The following is a 16,549-nucleotide window of genomic DNA, read 5'->3' as shown; positions in this document are numbered from 1 at the left end:
GTTCTTGACAATCAATACTTGGTTCCAAAGCCTCCCAAGAATTATTATCATTATTCTTCCAATCAAAACTGTTGATCAAAAAGTTCGCAAACTAATTGAATATTTTCCATATAAACAATGATATATAGTCAACCGTTTTTGTCACGAGTGATCTTCTTACTGACGTCATTCTCACAATATGACACCTCAAACGTAGAACAAAACATTTCATTACATATGCTATTTATAGGACATGTGTGTGACTGCCAAATTTAATTCTGATCTGAGATGTTATTGTGTAGAGATAGTTCGAGAACTTTTTGATTACACCTCGTATAATCATTAGGCAATTCAGAAACGCGTGAGTGGAACTGTGGGATTTAACAGGACGTGGGCGGAGTATAAAAAAGGTTTTGGGAATCCAGCTGACTCTTACTGGATAGGTAATTATTCTCTACATGATATAGCTATTTATTTAATAGATAAAGTCTTATATTCTTTATCATGTTTTTTTTGCTAATACTGGGACTATAATATATTGAAGGAAATGATGTGATTCGTGAACTGACAAAGGCAAGGAGTTCAGCCCTCTACGTCTCCATTACATTAAAAAATGGTACCACGTTATACGAACTTTATCATCGGTTTTCTGTTTCTGATGAATCTGACAACTACAGACTCTTTATCGGGGGACCATCTACGGGCACCTTGGGTAAGTGATAAGCTAAGATGTATAACTATCAATAAGCAGAGAGAGGGGTTGAGAATGTGACCTTCATGTCACCTTCAAGGTGACCATATTAAGGTTTTGTTTAATTGAGTTGCGTCAACCGAAAATAGATCTCCGTGATATAAACGACATAACCTCAAAATAACGCTTCAAAGACATGACGTCACGTCTGTGACTTTTTCGAAAAAAAAAATTGAACGATAGAACAAAACAAAAATATATATGCATAATACATATGTTAAAAAGTAAACAAGTCTATATCTGTCCGAAACAATTGTACAATGCTGTCAGTTTATACATTTGCTGGTAATTTTTCCAAAGTAATGTATAACTTATTTAATTTTTGATAGCTCAAGAAAGACTTTTTTCATGTTAAAAAAAGGGGGATCCATGTACGTGTCCTCCTACATATTACATGTACGGAAAAAAACATGAACTTAGCAGCTAAGAAACTTTGCAGGTAGCCATATCATAAAGGATGAAGCGGAGGGTCATACGGCCGTTTATATATCCTCATCAACACCGTGACCCATGGCGCAACACTCGTAGATTTAAAAACTAACATAATAAAATGTTAACATTATAATAGTGTTCATTTTCAAAACTAATTTGAGGTCTTGCATTCATAATGCCTAAATCTATTGCAGAAAAATAAAACAACAGGGTAATTTAGGGTGAAGCTGATGCTGTTAAAATACGACAATTAAAAGCGATATTGTAATGATTTCGGAATTTTCAGGTTTGACCATGTGGAGTTCTCAATTAGTCTCTGTTCATCACGTGACATTTATTTTGTATAAATAGACTCCGCAGTGATCAGTGGGAGATCGTCGGATGCAGTCAGGGATAGAAGACGAGTGGCGTGAAATAAGAGTTTGAGTGTTATATCCCTTGCCTGTTTTACAGTTAGAGAGAGGATTTGGAAGGCCAACCCAGTTAAGGCCTGCCACAAACTTGGTTGACCTCCAACAAAGAGGCTAGCCCCATAGATTCTTGTGTCTTGTCTGTATTGGCTGACCAGTCAGTCCAGGCTGCTATACTCATTGTCCGTCCTAAATAAGGCATCGCATCTTACAATGAGTGTAGTGGTTGAAGGGCTATCACATATACTGTACGTCCTGAATAAGGCATCCTACAGTATATGCGGTAGTCCGAGGGCGACGGGCTTGCGTTTTAGTATTTATATTAATAGGTCTACCATATAATTTATTGTTGCTTGCCTCCCATTGTTTTAGTGATTCATCATTCGATTATTGTTTACCTAGATTAGGTAAGGACGTACATGTATATTTCGGCAGTCCACTATGTTCATACCAATTATTTTAAATCAGTTTATGTTGAACGCCCCAAACCCTGGAATTAACCAGGTACGATCCCAGTGAAAAATTGTAAATACGTAACAATATTGGTCATCTAAAATTTAAAACAGACTAATGTACAGTAGTTTTATTTTTGGATAAGGTGTACTTCGTTCGGTGTAAATTTCACATCATCAGTACAGCGTTATAGATTTTTTTTTCAAACAGAATCTCAAAAGTTCTGTTTTGTAGATGTATTTGCAGAGGATTATGGGAATTTCATATCTGGGAGCTGTACAACCCCTTTGCTACTGTTGTCGTACACCTACATGTATGTCAATTTTTAATGAAATTGTAAAATCAATGCTTACTTACGTTTGTGGCCTCTTAATAATATTGCCTGATGTCTCCATTTCTTATCTCTGTAAAAAAAAATTTTTCAAATTCGTACTCAAACTCAAACTCCGTACCACAAACTCATACTCGTACTCCAAAATTGAGATTATAAAAGAGGATGGGGGAACAAGTTGGTCAGAATGCCTATAGCGTCAGATATTTATCCCCTTCCCCGCAGTCACGCATTTTAACGCATATACCATTTCCTATTTCTGACGCAAAATCACGCATTTACCGTTTCCCCGCAATCACGCATTTTCACGCACTTTAAAGAGTTAATTAAATCTTCAATTTTTTGCCAAATTCTAACTATTTCATACTTGCGTAATCTCATAAAATAAGAAAAAATATTTTCTGATTAAAATGATGCGTCATGAAATTATTTATGCTAAACTTTAGAGAAATTTGTACCCTGCTAGAAAGTGTCTGCGGGGAAATGGTAACGTAATATTTGTATGACGTGAGGATTCAGTTCATCTGGCATAACAATTTTTTAAGTTGTAAAGTGTTAAGAAATCATATTGAATTTCTGAATTCAGTATTTAAATTAACTTCTCATTATTGAAGAAGCCTAACCCTAACCCTGGTCCTGAAGAAGAACCCTAAGCAATAAAAATCCGACGAATCATACTGCTTTGGAATTGAGACTAACGCGCTAACAACTATGCTACCTGCCTCGTTATGATATCAGGTATTAAATCATGCTTGTGATATGACCCTTGACTTAATAGACTTGATAAAATTTGTAAAAAAAAAAAAATCACGCACAAGGCGGGGCAAATAGAGAAAGAAAGGGAGCTTGTAGCAAGTGATTTTTAGGAATCAAAATACAGTGTAGAAAGAATAACACAAGAAAACATTGATGTAACCATCAATTGTCGCCCGGGAAGTCAATAAAGCAAACAAAGGAAATCGGTCTTGATCATCATACCGCTCCGATATATGTGGAAAGAGTCATGCGTCTAAATGATGGAGACGATAGTCGAGAAGAATTTGAAAACTTACAGTCGGATATAAATCGAACAAAGACGATACCCTTTTAAACTTTATTAATTGCTCATGTTAATGTTGGCTGCATATAAAATATAAATTGTTTAGTGATCACTAAGGTGTGCTATTCACCTGTAAATGGACGAATCTAAAACACTTTAAGGATGATCATTTTAAACAGCTGATATTTGAGCCAAATTTGAAGGCATTGTAATGTTAACGTTATGTCTTATGACTTTTCTTCATATAATCAGGATTCATTTCGGGCAACATGCCCTCATAAAATCTTCAATTATAATATGTCAGGGATGGTTTTCACTATACAGACAGAAAACGCGACAAGTGGATTTAATCATTTCATATGACAAAATGCAATATGAATTATTATTGTAGCATAATATTGTCTTGATATTTTTCTTTGAAGGACACAGTAATAATCTGTCTGGGTATTCATTCAGTACCCAAGACAGAGACAACGATAAGAATATAATTAACTGTGCTGCTGATAATGGAGGAGGCTGGTGGATTAACTCCTGTCACCACGCCTTCCTTAACGGTCCCTGGTCCCCAGCAATCTGGACATGGCCATGGTATCCTGCAGTGAAAGATGGTAGAGACATAAAAGAGACTCTCATGATGACCAAACCTCACTTATAGAAAGATATGGTAGAGAAATAAAGGAAACAATGACCAGCTTACTGTAAATAAATATGTATTGTTATGTATATCCGTCTTTAATTATTGTCCTACTTATTTACATGAAATGTTTGAATTTCAAATTAATGACCAATATACTCTTCGATCTGAATCCAATGTTGATTTGTGTGTGCCGATTCATAAATGTAAACTTTTTGAAAATTCATTCCAGTGCTCTGACGCCATATTATGGAATGCTTTACCGGCGCACATAAAAATGTCACCAACTCTTAATGCTTTCAAAAGACAAGTAAAACATTGTGTAAAACACTGTCAGAATAATTTGTGATTCATGTTTATTTGTATTTTTATGTTATATTTATAATATGTCTGTATGTGTATAACTATGTATCTTTAAATTGTTAATTGTCAGAAGGCCCTGGGGAAGAATAGTGCTTGCACTAATCAGATTCCCTTCTTTAAATAAAGTATTATTATTATTATTATTATTATTATTATCATGTTGATTAAACCTCACTGAATACGTTATATCTCATTTATTTGAAATAAAAATTAGAATATTTAATTGCTCACTCCTCCATGGCGCCTGATTCCTCCTATGCTTTTTTTTTGGAGAGCAGTGTTTGCTCTGCTCCTATTTTGTATTGTTTAATGGACATTTGAGATTGAATACTGTTTGTTATCTTCATATGTTTCATGATTATGTATATAACTTGAATACATGAACATACAAAGTCAAATACTTTTTCATATAATTAGGGATGTCAAAATTGTCAATAATTGATATTCGATAGAAGTATTCGAGTATATTCAAATATTCGATAAAATAAATACCGGTACATCATGCATTTTAAAATACATATTTTCACTCTCCTGTCAAGCAGTATAAGTTTTATGTCATTACTTTGGAATAAAATCTCATGTAGAGTTCTTTAAATGCACTTCAATTATATTTCTAAAAAGAATTATTGAATAGTACGAGGGTTGTCCCAAAAAGTCGTAGACAATGTTAATAACATTTTTAACACTCAACCAATGCTAACCAAATTTAGCATAGACATAATACATGCAATGTTCTTTAAAATTGTGGATTCTTAAATATATATCTTTCATATTAATTATATTGGGACGATTTATATGAAGGCCGATATGGTCTTTCGGCGAACGACCAAAATTCGGAATTATTTACGCATATAACTATTACATTTGTTTTTATTTCTTTTTTTACTATGTAAAAGATTGAACTAAAATTTAAATCACTCAAACCAGAATCGAAATCTTAATAATATATCAAAATTTCATATAAATAGCGTTAAAAACAGACGACTAGTGTCATGATTTTCAAAGTGTTGTTCGGATTGAGATTGATGAAAATGACGTCGTCGAACGCGTACCCGGCGCACGGAAATGTCATAAATTGTTTTTGGTATGTTTTATATTCATTAGAGACGGGGGAAAGAGTACAGAAAGGACATTACACTATATTTTAATAGAAAAGTTGATTTTTAATAGCACGAGATTCAAAGATAGTTTTAATTCCCTCTATAGCGAAAAAAAATAGTTATTGCATGTAAAGTAGAGCACTGATTGTTTAACGCAGACATTTGGGAACGGGCCATGAACGTCGTCATATAAGGTGACAGAGTATTCTCTGATGCCTAAAATCCTTAAATGTAAGGTGATCTTTCAACTAATTTAATTCTGACTAAAATTTGAAGCTGCATCAGTAAACAGACAGTAGTGAATTTAAATTAGTTCCTTAATCAAGAGTGGTTTTTCACTATAAAAATATTCATTTGGACGTTCATAGCCTCATGTGAAGCGGAAAAAGGGACCATGACGTTATGAGAGATTAAATTACGCTTTCTTTCGTGCGCCGATGTACACTTATATGGTTTCTTTATTTTTTCATAGTTTTCTTATTAAATGTGGTATCGTCATGAAACTTGAAATGCATGATCATAAAATGATACTCTTTGCTATGATAAGAAAAGAAATTTGATTTAGCAAAGAGAAAACTAAATTGTTTTCCCTGTCTACGACATTTTGGTACAACCCTCGTATACATCCAGCATGTAATGATTGTTTTTAAAAAACTCAAAAGATTAATTGATCGTCTTACTAATGTATATACTGATAACTCCTACAAATCCATACCAATCAGAACAATTATCTAATTATGTGAAATATTAAAAGCAATTACTTTTTTCTAATTATATTTTCCTGAAAATGATTTTTAATGATATTTACATAAACAAGACCAGGGTCCGTTTCTTTACTGTAAAATTGTGTCCTTACAACACTACAAGCTGATTGTAAGTACTGGAAACTATTATACTACTAATTAAGTATACAAATAAATAAATTACTCTAATAGATACACTCTCTTTACACCTTTAAGGTAATCCAAGAGGGGTGGGGTTTTTTTATTTTGTAATAAAACTTGCCAGGATTTTCTCTCTTTTTAATGCTTTCATACTTTAAAACGAATATTCGAATCATAAATTTATTTTCAAATATCAACTCATCGAATGAATATTCGAATATTCGTTGACATCCTTATATATAAGAATTGATAGCTTGACATAATGGTGATATTGATGTTATATTTGAAAGTAAAAAATAAAATTATTGTGTGTAATTTCTTACTGCATAGTAATATTTTGTTCTGAGAATAGTGTTATAATCACACTGTCTAAAACGATGATTGCATTCACATTAGTATATGATAATTTTTTGTCTTTATATTATTATTTGTCATTTGAGGATTATGGTTATTTTTCTTTTTATTATTAATCTTACAGTATTATTAAATATGTGAATATTAAAGAAACTGTGTATCTTTATATACGCCTTCTATTTAAAATACTGACCCCGTGAATGGCCAGACAATAGGGAAAACCTTTATCATAAACTTTTATTCATCGGTGCATAACTTTGTTTCTTGTATTATTATGTTTGACCTACTTATTAATTTGAAAACCTTGGCCATAACTTCTGAACGTTAAAGACTTGGGCTTCCATACCTTACATACGCAATCCTTGTGGCAAGACTTTTCATTAGATACCAATTATCTTGACATTTTGACCTTGACCTTGGAGATTTCCGTAATTATGAAAAATAACTTTGACCTTGGCCATAACTTTTGAACGCCAAGGGCTAGTGATCTTATGTTATACATTTGTAATCCTCGTGAAAAGACCCTTCATTGGACACCAAGCTTTCCAAACTGATGATTTTTTTTTACCCTGGCCTGATTTCATATTTTAGAGCTGTATTTTCAGTGAGTTTGCATTCAAGAAAAGTTTTAGTTTCGCTATTTTGTTGCCTCATTGTTTCACAAATACATCTTCTTGCTTTTGTAGTAAACTCTTTCTCTTTCCTCTAATCTATCTCATTCATCGAAAAAAAAAATCACTTTAGATGTATTAAATCGGAATGTTTATTTGGTTTTCAGTCTTTTGTTTTTATACTACCATGCAAAATATTCATTTCTTTATCAAGCTATCGCCTTCATTTGGGGTCTTTATTTACAGAAAATACCGCCCTTATGACATACGCCTTAAAATATTCCGACAAAACTATATTAAATCCGTAAATCTTATTTTAATAAACACAAGCTTAATTTCATGTATGAATGGAATCTCTACTAAATTTGGCCAATGCGTCTTCATGTACATCAATCTTTTCGCGTGACTTGTTTAAAAGAAAAAGAAAAAAACGGACCAGAGGAACGTAAACCGAAAATTGTTGAGAACATCTCAACGCCGGTAATTATATAAAATTTAGTAGTCTTTTACTAATCCTTGTTCCTTATAATTATCTTAATTGAGAGGAAAAACAAAATCTACGGAAATGAACTTCAGTATACAACTGCCCACCACAACTTTTGTAAATAATAGGAACAAAAGCTAAGCCAAAATGTAACGTTCGCAGTACTGTTAGGCTTCCCGGAGCTTAAAATGCGTTTAAAACGTAACACTGCATTGCAAAGCTGATTTTGATTTCTATTTTTAAGTTATATACTTAAGAACGCCCAATTATATAGAGAGTTCTCTTGGTTTAATATCAACATATTTGTTACGATGTCACATGACCGTGTTGATCACGTGACTGCATTTCTTCTCTTTTGGAATGTTTCACATAAATCGCTTCGGCACAGGTTATTAACACAATTATTGTTAACATTTTGTCACATACATAAAATCGTTGCATCCTTGTGAACAATACATAACAGCTCAAGTATGCAGTGACTTTACGTCATTTTCAATTATGACATCATACTTTTGTAGTTCAGAGAAGTGCTTGCACAGAGTACACTACAATATTCTCTGGGAAGCCTTATCTTACCTGCGTTTGAGATTTTCGAGGGGTTTTTCCTGTAATTGTAGTTTGTTTATTTATAAAATATTAATATTTCAGCTTTATACATGTATGAAGCCTATTAGTTTTCAATTTAACTGTAAAATATTGATGAATGTATTAAATAATATATGACTCTAGTTAAGTCAGACCATGATAAACAAATTTTGATTTTCATACTTATAATATTCAATAATTACTTGATCTCTATTTAAAGTACAGAGAAATAATGTGTTTAACTAGTCTATGACGTCATCGCAGTCAGTTCAGCGAGATCAAGGTTGTTGTTTTTTTGCTTAAATTCTACATTTAATAAGTGTAATGCAAAAATAAGTTTCACAAAATATAATTGGTAGGATGTTTAAATATGCCCTAGACTGCTGGAAGTTACACATTCATTTATGTTTATAATATTTATGAGACATTACTTAAGGAAGAGTGTATGAAAGAAAACTAGTATTTATTTGCCGAGATTCATCTGTACAGTTTAACCATGACGTCATAATCAATTTCCTTAGGCCCTGCATAGACTAATTTACCTATATTGGAGTAAGAAGGATAACCCAACTGCGAAAAAAATATTATTTACACCTTTTCTAGAAGAATCTTGATATAATGAATTTAGTTTCAATAAAATGTCAAAACCGCAGATTGTCAAACTTGTTTTACTCATTGTCGTTAGAAAAACATTTTTCTGATTAAGCAGAGTATCGTGGCTTCGTTTAAGGACTCCTTTTACATCCTCTCATTAACTGAAATCTTAATTATTATACATCTCTAACCTAAAATTTGTTATCTTTGTGGCACACTGTAAATACTTACAATTAATGTACATTTAAAATAGCATTTTAGTTTTGTTTAAGGTATATAAAACCATCTGGTGGATGAATGCTGTGCCTGTCCGAGTTGGTTTTTTTCTTAATTTTGTGTTATTCCTTCAAAACAACACCCTTTTACATTCAGACACTTTTGCAATCTGCATACCCATGATTTGAAAGCCCATAGATAGTCTCCCCTTGGAAATACTGTCTAAGCACTGATAAACAGCACTAGTGCTACCAACTACACTGCACAAAGTATAGCGACGTCCAAATAACATTTGTTTCAGTCGTAATAGGAAAAAATCACAAGGACTTAGGTCTGGAGAATACGGGGGATGTTGGAGCTGAACAACCTTTTCATCCTTCAAAAAACTTTGAACCGTTTTACTCTTATGAGCCGGAGCATTGTAATGAATGAGCTTTGTGTTCTTTAAGCCTGTCTTTTCCTTTCATATACTTTCTTAATTTTTTTTCAGTACATTATTTTTGTAAAATTGTCCTGAGATACCTCTACCTTGCGGAGTTGGAATTTTCACAACTTGGCCACTAGAATTAAAGAAAATAGCATACGTAATCTTCACTCTGACACCTTTTGCCAATGAAAGGATACTCGCTATTCTTCCTTACCCACATCATATTGTTAATTTTTTCTGTGCGGCTCAAAAAGTAAATCCAAGTTTCATCACCTGTCAGCAAATCAGAAAATTTTCTCCTGTCACAGTTTTTATAATTATTTTACAGTTTTCTAGCAAAGAGGGTGTTGCAGTTCTTTTGTTATTTTCCCCTAATGTGTAGCAGATTAAAATAAGAATTTTTATGATGCAGAAACTCATGTTCATTTTTTTTCAAATGCATCAATATATAAAGCACAACGACAAATATTATTTGGAAGGTGTGTATTGAATTGTAATTTGCCATTAAATGATGTGAGAATTAGTCTCACGGCAAAATATATCAGATTTTCCGTTTTTGATTAATAAATCCCAATTGTGAAAAAGTGCCACCTTGAAACAAAATAATTATGATATATACACAAAGAGGCAGGAATTTTCTTCAAGACTGTCATTTCCGATTTTTGTTTCAAAGAGGCACAGTTTTAATATAGCACCAACAGTGTGATTATGGGACGCAGTTTTATTTCACGAAAATTATTTTCGCACAATGTCAACAGTATATCTTTCAAATTGTTGCTTTAGGCATTGTGCATTTTGTTGTCCCAACCTTTTTCGTGTAAAATGACGAGAGTGTTTTGCTGTATCAAGCAGGAAATACCTGCCATAAACATAGTCCTCTACGTAGTGTATCTATATTTAAACATAACGAGGGTATTTAAAGTCCTTCGCGATATACGCGTATAGGGAATAATCGCAAGTTTCTGCATTGCTCTCTTTCAAACGCGTTGTCTTTTGTTCTGGTGTCAAGAGATGCGGTATCCATCGTGCACATACTTTACGTCTGTTGAGGTGCTTGGTCAAAATTTCGTGTACCTTTGCTGATGAGACACCAACAACACTGGCAAGATATTTTAGAGTATATTTACCATCTTCCCCTGCCATTTTCTTAACTGCAGCCACGGTTCCATCAGTAACAGCTGTCTTTGGTTGTCCAATTCTCGAAGAATCTTTAACGACGTCAACGTCATTCTTAAAAATTTTCAACTAATGACAAACTGTGCTTAACGAAACTGCAGAATCTCCATTAATTTGACAAATTTTATTCAAGACTATTGTTGCAGGTATATTAAGAATGCCTTTCTCTTTTTATATAGGTTCTTATTTCAGCCTTCACTGCCGATTTCATATCACTTGGAGAACATGTTCAGTGTGTACGACTACCCTTTCTACTTTTGTATGTAACTTTTGAAATAGTGAATAAATCGATAAGAAATTTTAAATAAGCACAGGTAATGAATGTATCTACCTGTGCGTGACATCGGTTTTGATCATCTAGGAAGAATATCGATGGAATAACATTACTTGCATTATTTTTGGATCGCCCCTCGTATTGGTAAATTTTCATCTTCCGTGTTTAGGACTTTATATAAAGCTATGGAGTTTTTCAAGAATTGATTTATTTCAAAAACACCTTCGTTAAGACAGCAACAAAAATTTAAACATGGCAAATGTATGGACAGTGATCCTTGCTTGGAGTTTCTTGTGTACAAGTTCTCAGAAAATTTACTCGGAAGAAAACAATCGCTGTGCCAGTGATGGAGAGACAATGATGCAAATAGGAGAATTTCTGATTCAGCAAGGGAGGTTGCAGGAATCTTTAGATTCCCTCAGACAGATTATTAAAAGACTCGAGGAAGATGTAACCAAGATCAAGAGTGGTAAATAAACCTGTCTTTCTATCTAAAAAAGTTTTACTTTGAATTTTTACTCTCTCTCTCTCTCTCTCTCTCTCTCTTTCAATGGATCGATGTTTGTGTATTCATTGATACAATATCAGTAATTATTTTTTAATTTATATTCAGGCTTAAAAATAAATTCTGACTGTCGGAATATCTTTTTTGCCGGACACAAGCAGTCTGGGGAATTTTATATAGATCCATTTGGCAACGGAAGCTACGTCACAGTTTACTGTGATATGGAGACTGACGGAGGAGGGTGGACAGTAAGATCTCTCTCTCTCTCTCCCTCTCTCTCAAAATAAAATTTACTCTTAGGTTTATAATAATATAAGTTCATTCTCCTCGTCTCTGTCTTTTTTTACTCAATCTTAACCTACTCTTTCTAGTTCTCTCCTTCTATCTCTCTCAAATTAATTTTTACTTTAAATATATAATAAACTGAGTTCAATACTTCTTCAGATTCCTAGTTTTTCCTTTTTGTTGTTTGAGAACTTATATGAATTAGCATGAATTTGGTATTTTACTTCACAACAATACATGTAACTAAGTATTTTTATCATTTTCTGTATGGAGGATATAAAGATAAGGAACATTTTTCAATATCAAAGTTCATAAAACAATACAAAATAGCAGAGCAATCAAGGACCTTCGAAACATCAGAGGTGGGACCAGGTGCCATGGAGGAGTGAGTATCCCCTGCTGACCGGTCACACCCGCCGTGTGGACCCTGTCATGATCGGGAAACAACGGAAAAATCCGCCACCAACCCAGCGCACAAACAATGGACTGTTCTTTAAAAATATATGAGCCTTAAATATAGAAGCATTAAAATTACAGAATCGGTATTCATATTTAAGCCACAGTCTGCATGGATATATTTAATGATTTATTGTATATTGGTTAACATCCATCTCGAGAATTTTCAACTCATATGGGGAAACAACTACTTGCCGGTGGAGAGTTACAAATTTTGTCCAATCCTCGGCACTCAGGGACATTGAGCAGGGAGGAATTTTTATCGTACCAATACATACTGCGACACGGGACCTAGGTTTTTACCGTCTCATCCGATGAACTGATATCCACGTTCCACGATGGAATTCAAACAAGAGACGTAAAAATTAACTCCTTACTTTGCGACTCTAAAGCAGACGCTCTTACCACTGCGCCACGTTTCAGAAAAGAACATAAATAATAAGATGCAAAAAATGATTTTCACTCCATTATTGTGAATATTTTTTCCTCTTGTATTATAGTCAATTCAGAAACGGATTAGCGGTTCTGTTGGTTTTAACAGGACGTGGGAGGAATATAAAAGAGGATTTGGGAACGTAACAGATTCTTACTGGATAGGTAAATATTTCTTGATACAAACCATTTATTTAATAATTAAACTCATAGATTTATTGTATGTTGCTTTCTTAGTTAAAGTAACCTTTTTTATCCTATAACTTATCACAAAGATTGCTGAAATAACATTTGGTTGCATTTATCGAAGTTAAGTGAAATTACTTTTAACTTTATCATGCTAAATTTACTACTTCTTTATCATGGTTATTTTTGCTGATTTAACTAGAACAATAATATAATGCAGGTAATGACGTGATTCATCAGCTGACAAAGGAAGGGAACTCCTCCCTCTGCGTCTCCATTACATTAAGAAACGGTACCACGTTATATGAACTCTATCATCAGTTTTCTATCTCTGACGAATCAGACAATTACAGACTGTGTCTCGGGGGATCAGCTACCGGGACATTGGGTAAATAATATGTGTGACTATCAATAAAGAGACAGAGAAAGATTTCTAAATAGGCCAAAAATACAAGTTCTCTCCAGGAAGAGTCAGCTATTGAAATCTTAGGTAGATGTATTAGATTTATTTTGTGAGTAACCCTGTGATTAAATTTTCATTTCTTTCCAGCTTTCTAAGATTATTAAGGTCTTCTGTCTTCACGGAAGACCTTATAGTGATTCTACTGTTACTATTATTTTTCTGTACATCTAATTTACTGCACGAGATTTCTCAAAGACTACAGAGTGGGTTTTCATGAAATTTACAGGAACAATATGTTGTTATCTGAAGTTATTTCATCCAAGAGATTATTGGGAAATTCGCTTCTGGTGCCAAGTTACGGGAAATTTTCTGAATTAAAGATGACATTTTGTCCGCGGTTAATCTCAGGAACGATAAGAGATATCAATGTAAAACTTTCATGGATGAAAGATACTGATAAGTATTGTCACCAGACTTGGATTGTCACGTCGTAATTATGTTGCTATTATGTGTCAAACTAAAGTATTAATCCCAAGTCTTCTCAAACGTCTTCTATAATTGATTTCGGCTTTTTTTTCAAAGTAAAAAAAGAAAAGACTAAATCTGCTATTGAAATACGATACCTACTATGTTTTGTTTTGCACCATGGAAAGCATATCTTTAATCATTGTTATAAAAATATAGTTTTTCAAGAAACAATACTACAGTATTTAATTTATACAGTAAGTATAAACGTGACCACTGTTTTTCCTATGCACACTTGTGTCATATTAAACTAATAGAAAATACAAATATATATAAAAAAAACTATTGAATATAAATGGTATCTGATTGCTTGACCGTCGTAGAGTGACGCATGCTTTTCGGAGAAACATTCCAATCTTTTCATGAAAATAAATGTAATAATAAATAATAATAAATGTAATTAATTGGGATACTAGTAGTTCACTTTAGGGATACACAGAAAATTAAACAAAGTTTTAAAATTTATAGTTGTTTCACTACTATAGTGTTACGATATAGACTGTGTACAAAGTGTTAATTAAGTAAACCTCTGAAATTAGGATATAAGACATTCTTTTTAAATTTCATTGAAGCTATCACATCTTTAAAATAGAACCTTCCAAGGAAAAGGCGCAAGGAATTATTGCGTTTGGCGCGAAATTATAAATAATGACCCGTCCTTCAGAATTAAAAGACAGATGTATTGTTGCAGAAGTATATGCAAGATACAAGATGATTCAGAGCAATGCTCTTAGCAGCGTAATGATTAGCACACTTGAGAATTTTCACGCTGGCAACCCGATTTCAATCCCTCCTCTGGTGTCCAATTTTTTTTTCATTGTTTCAGCTCGATTTCATGGTGTGTTTTCCCCTTAGAATCTGACGGAAGACCTCTAGTTGCTGGCAACGAAATAGTATCTAGTTTAATTTATACTTTTTAAACCACTTTTTTGCGTAGAGGAAAAATTTAGCTATTTACGATTTTTGTATTTATACATATGATCTCTATCCAATGTCCTTTTATTTTAATGGGTAATTCTAGTATAATAATAATAAAGTTTTTTAAAAAATGAAATATTCTAAAATGGGAATAATACAATGATATCCTATCATTAAAATAGCTGTTTCTTACTCGTAGTTGTAAATATCAATTTATTGATATCATTTTTATTACTGGCAATGATATTGGTGAAAATATAAATTTATATTAAATATAGTATTATCTTTCATAAATTTAAATATTGTAAAAAATGAATGATCTGCTTTGATATAGAAGGCACTATCATATTTTGCATATTTGATTTCTGTAGGTGATAGTATGCTAGACACGCCAGACACTGGTAGAGAAGGAGAAAAAAGAGACCTGTCTGGAATGAATTTCTCTACCCCAGACAGGGATAATGACGGGAATGATAGAGATGGTCGTGCTGGTAACTGTGCTGCTTGGTACGGAGGAGGCTGGTGGTTTAACTTCTGTCACCACGCCTTCCTTAACGGTCCATGGTCCCCGGAAGACTGGTTGCTCCCATGGTGGCCTACAGTGACTGATAATAAACAAATAAAGGAGACCCTCATGATGATAAAACGCCGTTGAATAAGCTACATGATGTGTTAATGATGTGCTGAGATTGACTTTGTTATATCTTATTTTATAGTAAGAGATTGTAAAGGAGTAGTCGGATGAAAAAACCTCACTGACCATGTCATATCATTTATTGACAAATCTATAGTGGAATTTGAAGATATTATTTCTTTGTTAAGTTGCTTTTGTTATTATTGTTATTATCATATTTCTTTAATGACTTCATGTCATTTTAATAATAATCTTATCATATTATCAAATGAATGATTAACATTAAATCTGATTACTTGAAATAAATGAGATGAATTGTAAGTGTTGATCTCCTTGAAAAGTCAGACAATCCTTTTAAAAAATACATTTTTTCGGACGAACAAATATGGGAAGTTGACGATTCTAAAGTTAAAGTCATCATGAGCTCGATTGTTTAATTACCATTAATGTCTTTTAATGTAAATTATCCATATAAAAACATATTTGCTTTGTATTTCTATGTCATTCATTGTGTGGATTACAATTAAAAGAAATTCACTGCAAAAGTAGCTACCATCAAACTCACAATTTTGAGCGCAAGTGCTTTTTTAATTCATCTATCTGATACTTTTAGAATGAAACTGGAACCCCATTTCAGAGAACTAAAATGTTTGTTTAAGTCCAGATTCAAAGGATATTATCAAATCTGCCTCTGATTAGATATGAATACTGACACTTCTTGGATTAAAGAGCACATAAGGAATTTTGAGAAGCCTCTTCCTTGAAAATTTCAAATTTATAGTCCAGACGTATACTATTTACTTATAGATTATATAATTTTGAAAAGTAAAACCTAAAGTCTAGGGTTATATTTAAGATCTAAATAGATTTAATTTTAAAAAGGGATCGTTAAACAAAATACAATTAATTATGCAATCCTTCAGAAAATGAAAACAAAACAATTATTATATCTAAATTGTTGGCATCCTAACATTAGATCGATTTAAAGGGAAAAAAAATTAACAAAAAGTAAATCAAACACTATATCCAGAAAAGAGAATTTCCCCTGACAAACGAATTAATATTTTTTTTAGCGTTTGCCATCACATTTCACCAGCAATTATTACAA

At 32.8% G+C, this 16,549-nt stretch overlaps 1 protein-coding gene across 4 annotated transcripts in view; it reads left to right on the top strand.

Moving 5' to 3' along the window:
- Positions 1-315: 315 nt before the first annotated feature.
- The window catches only part of LOC134262268 (microfibril-associated glycoprotein 4-like), a 45,514-nt gene continuing 29,280 nt past the window's right edge, over positions 316-16,549 (top strand). The window contains exons 1-4 of one of the 4 annotated variants that reach the window (XM_062744642.1): positions 10,598-11,566; positions 11,711-11,850; positions 12,844-12,940; positions 13,182-13,349. In XM_062744642.1, the coding sequence (XP_062600626.1) occupies positions 11,350-11,566; positions 11,711-11,850; positions 12,844-12,940; positions 13,182-13,349 (622 nt within the window). In that variant the 5' untranslated portion in view covers positions 10,598-11,349. Of the gene's footprint in view, positions 423-10,575; positions 11,567-11,710; positions 11,851-12,843; positions 12,941-13,181; positions 13,350-16,549 lie in introns of those variants that run through there. The other 3 variants (XM_062744640.1, XM_062744641.1, XR_009990992.1) reach the window with 3 other exon arrangements.

This window comes from Saccostrea cucullata, unplaced genomic scaffold (genome assembly GCF_032062105.1).
Source record: "Saccostrea cucullata isolate Sc308-1 unplaced genomic scaffold, CSIRO_AGI_Scuc_v1 ctg528, whole genome shotgun sequence".
Lineage (NCBI taxonomy): Eukaryota > Metazoa > Mollusca > Bivalvia > Ostreida > Ostreidae > Saccostrea > Saccostrea cuccullata.
Note: the sequence above shows the minus strand (reverse complement) of the source record. Positions and strands in the feature narration are given on the sequence as shown.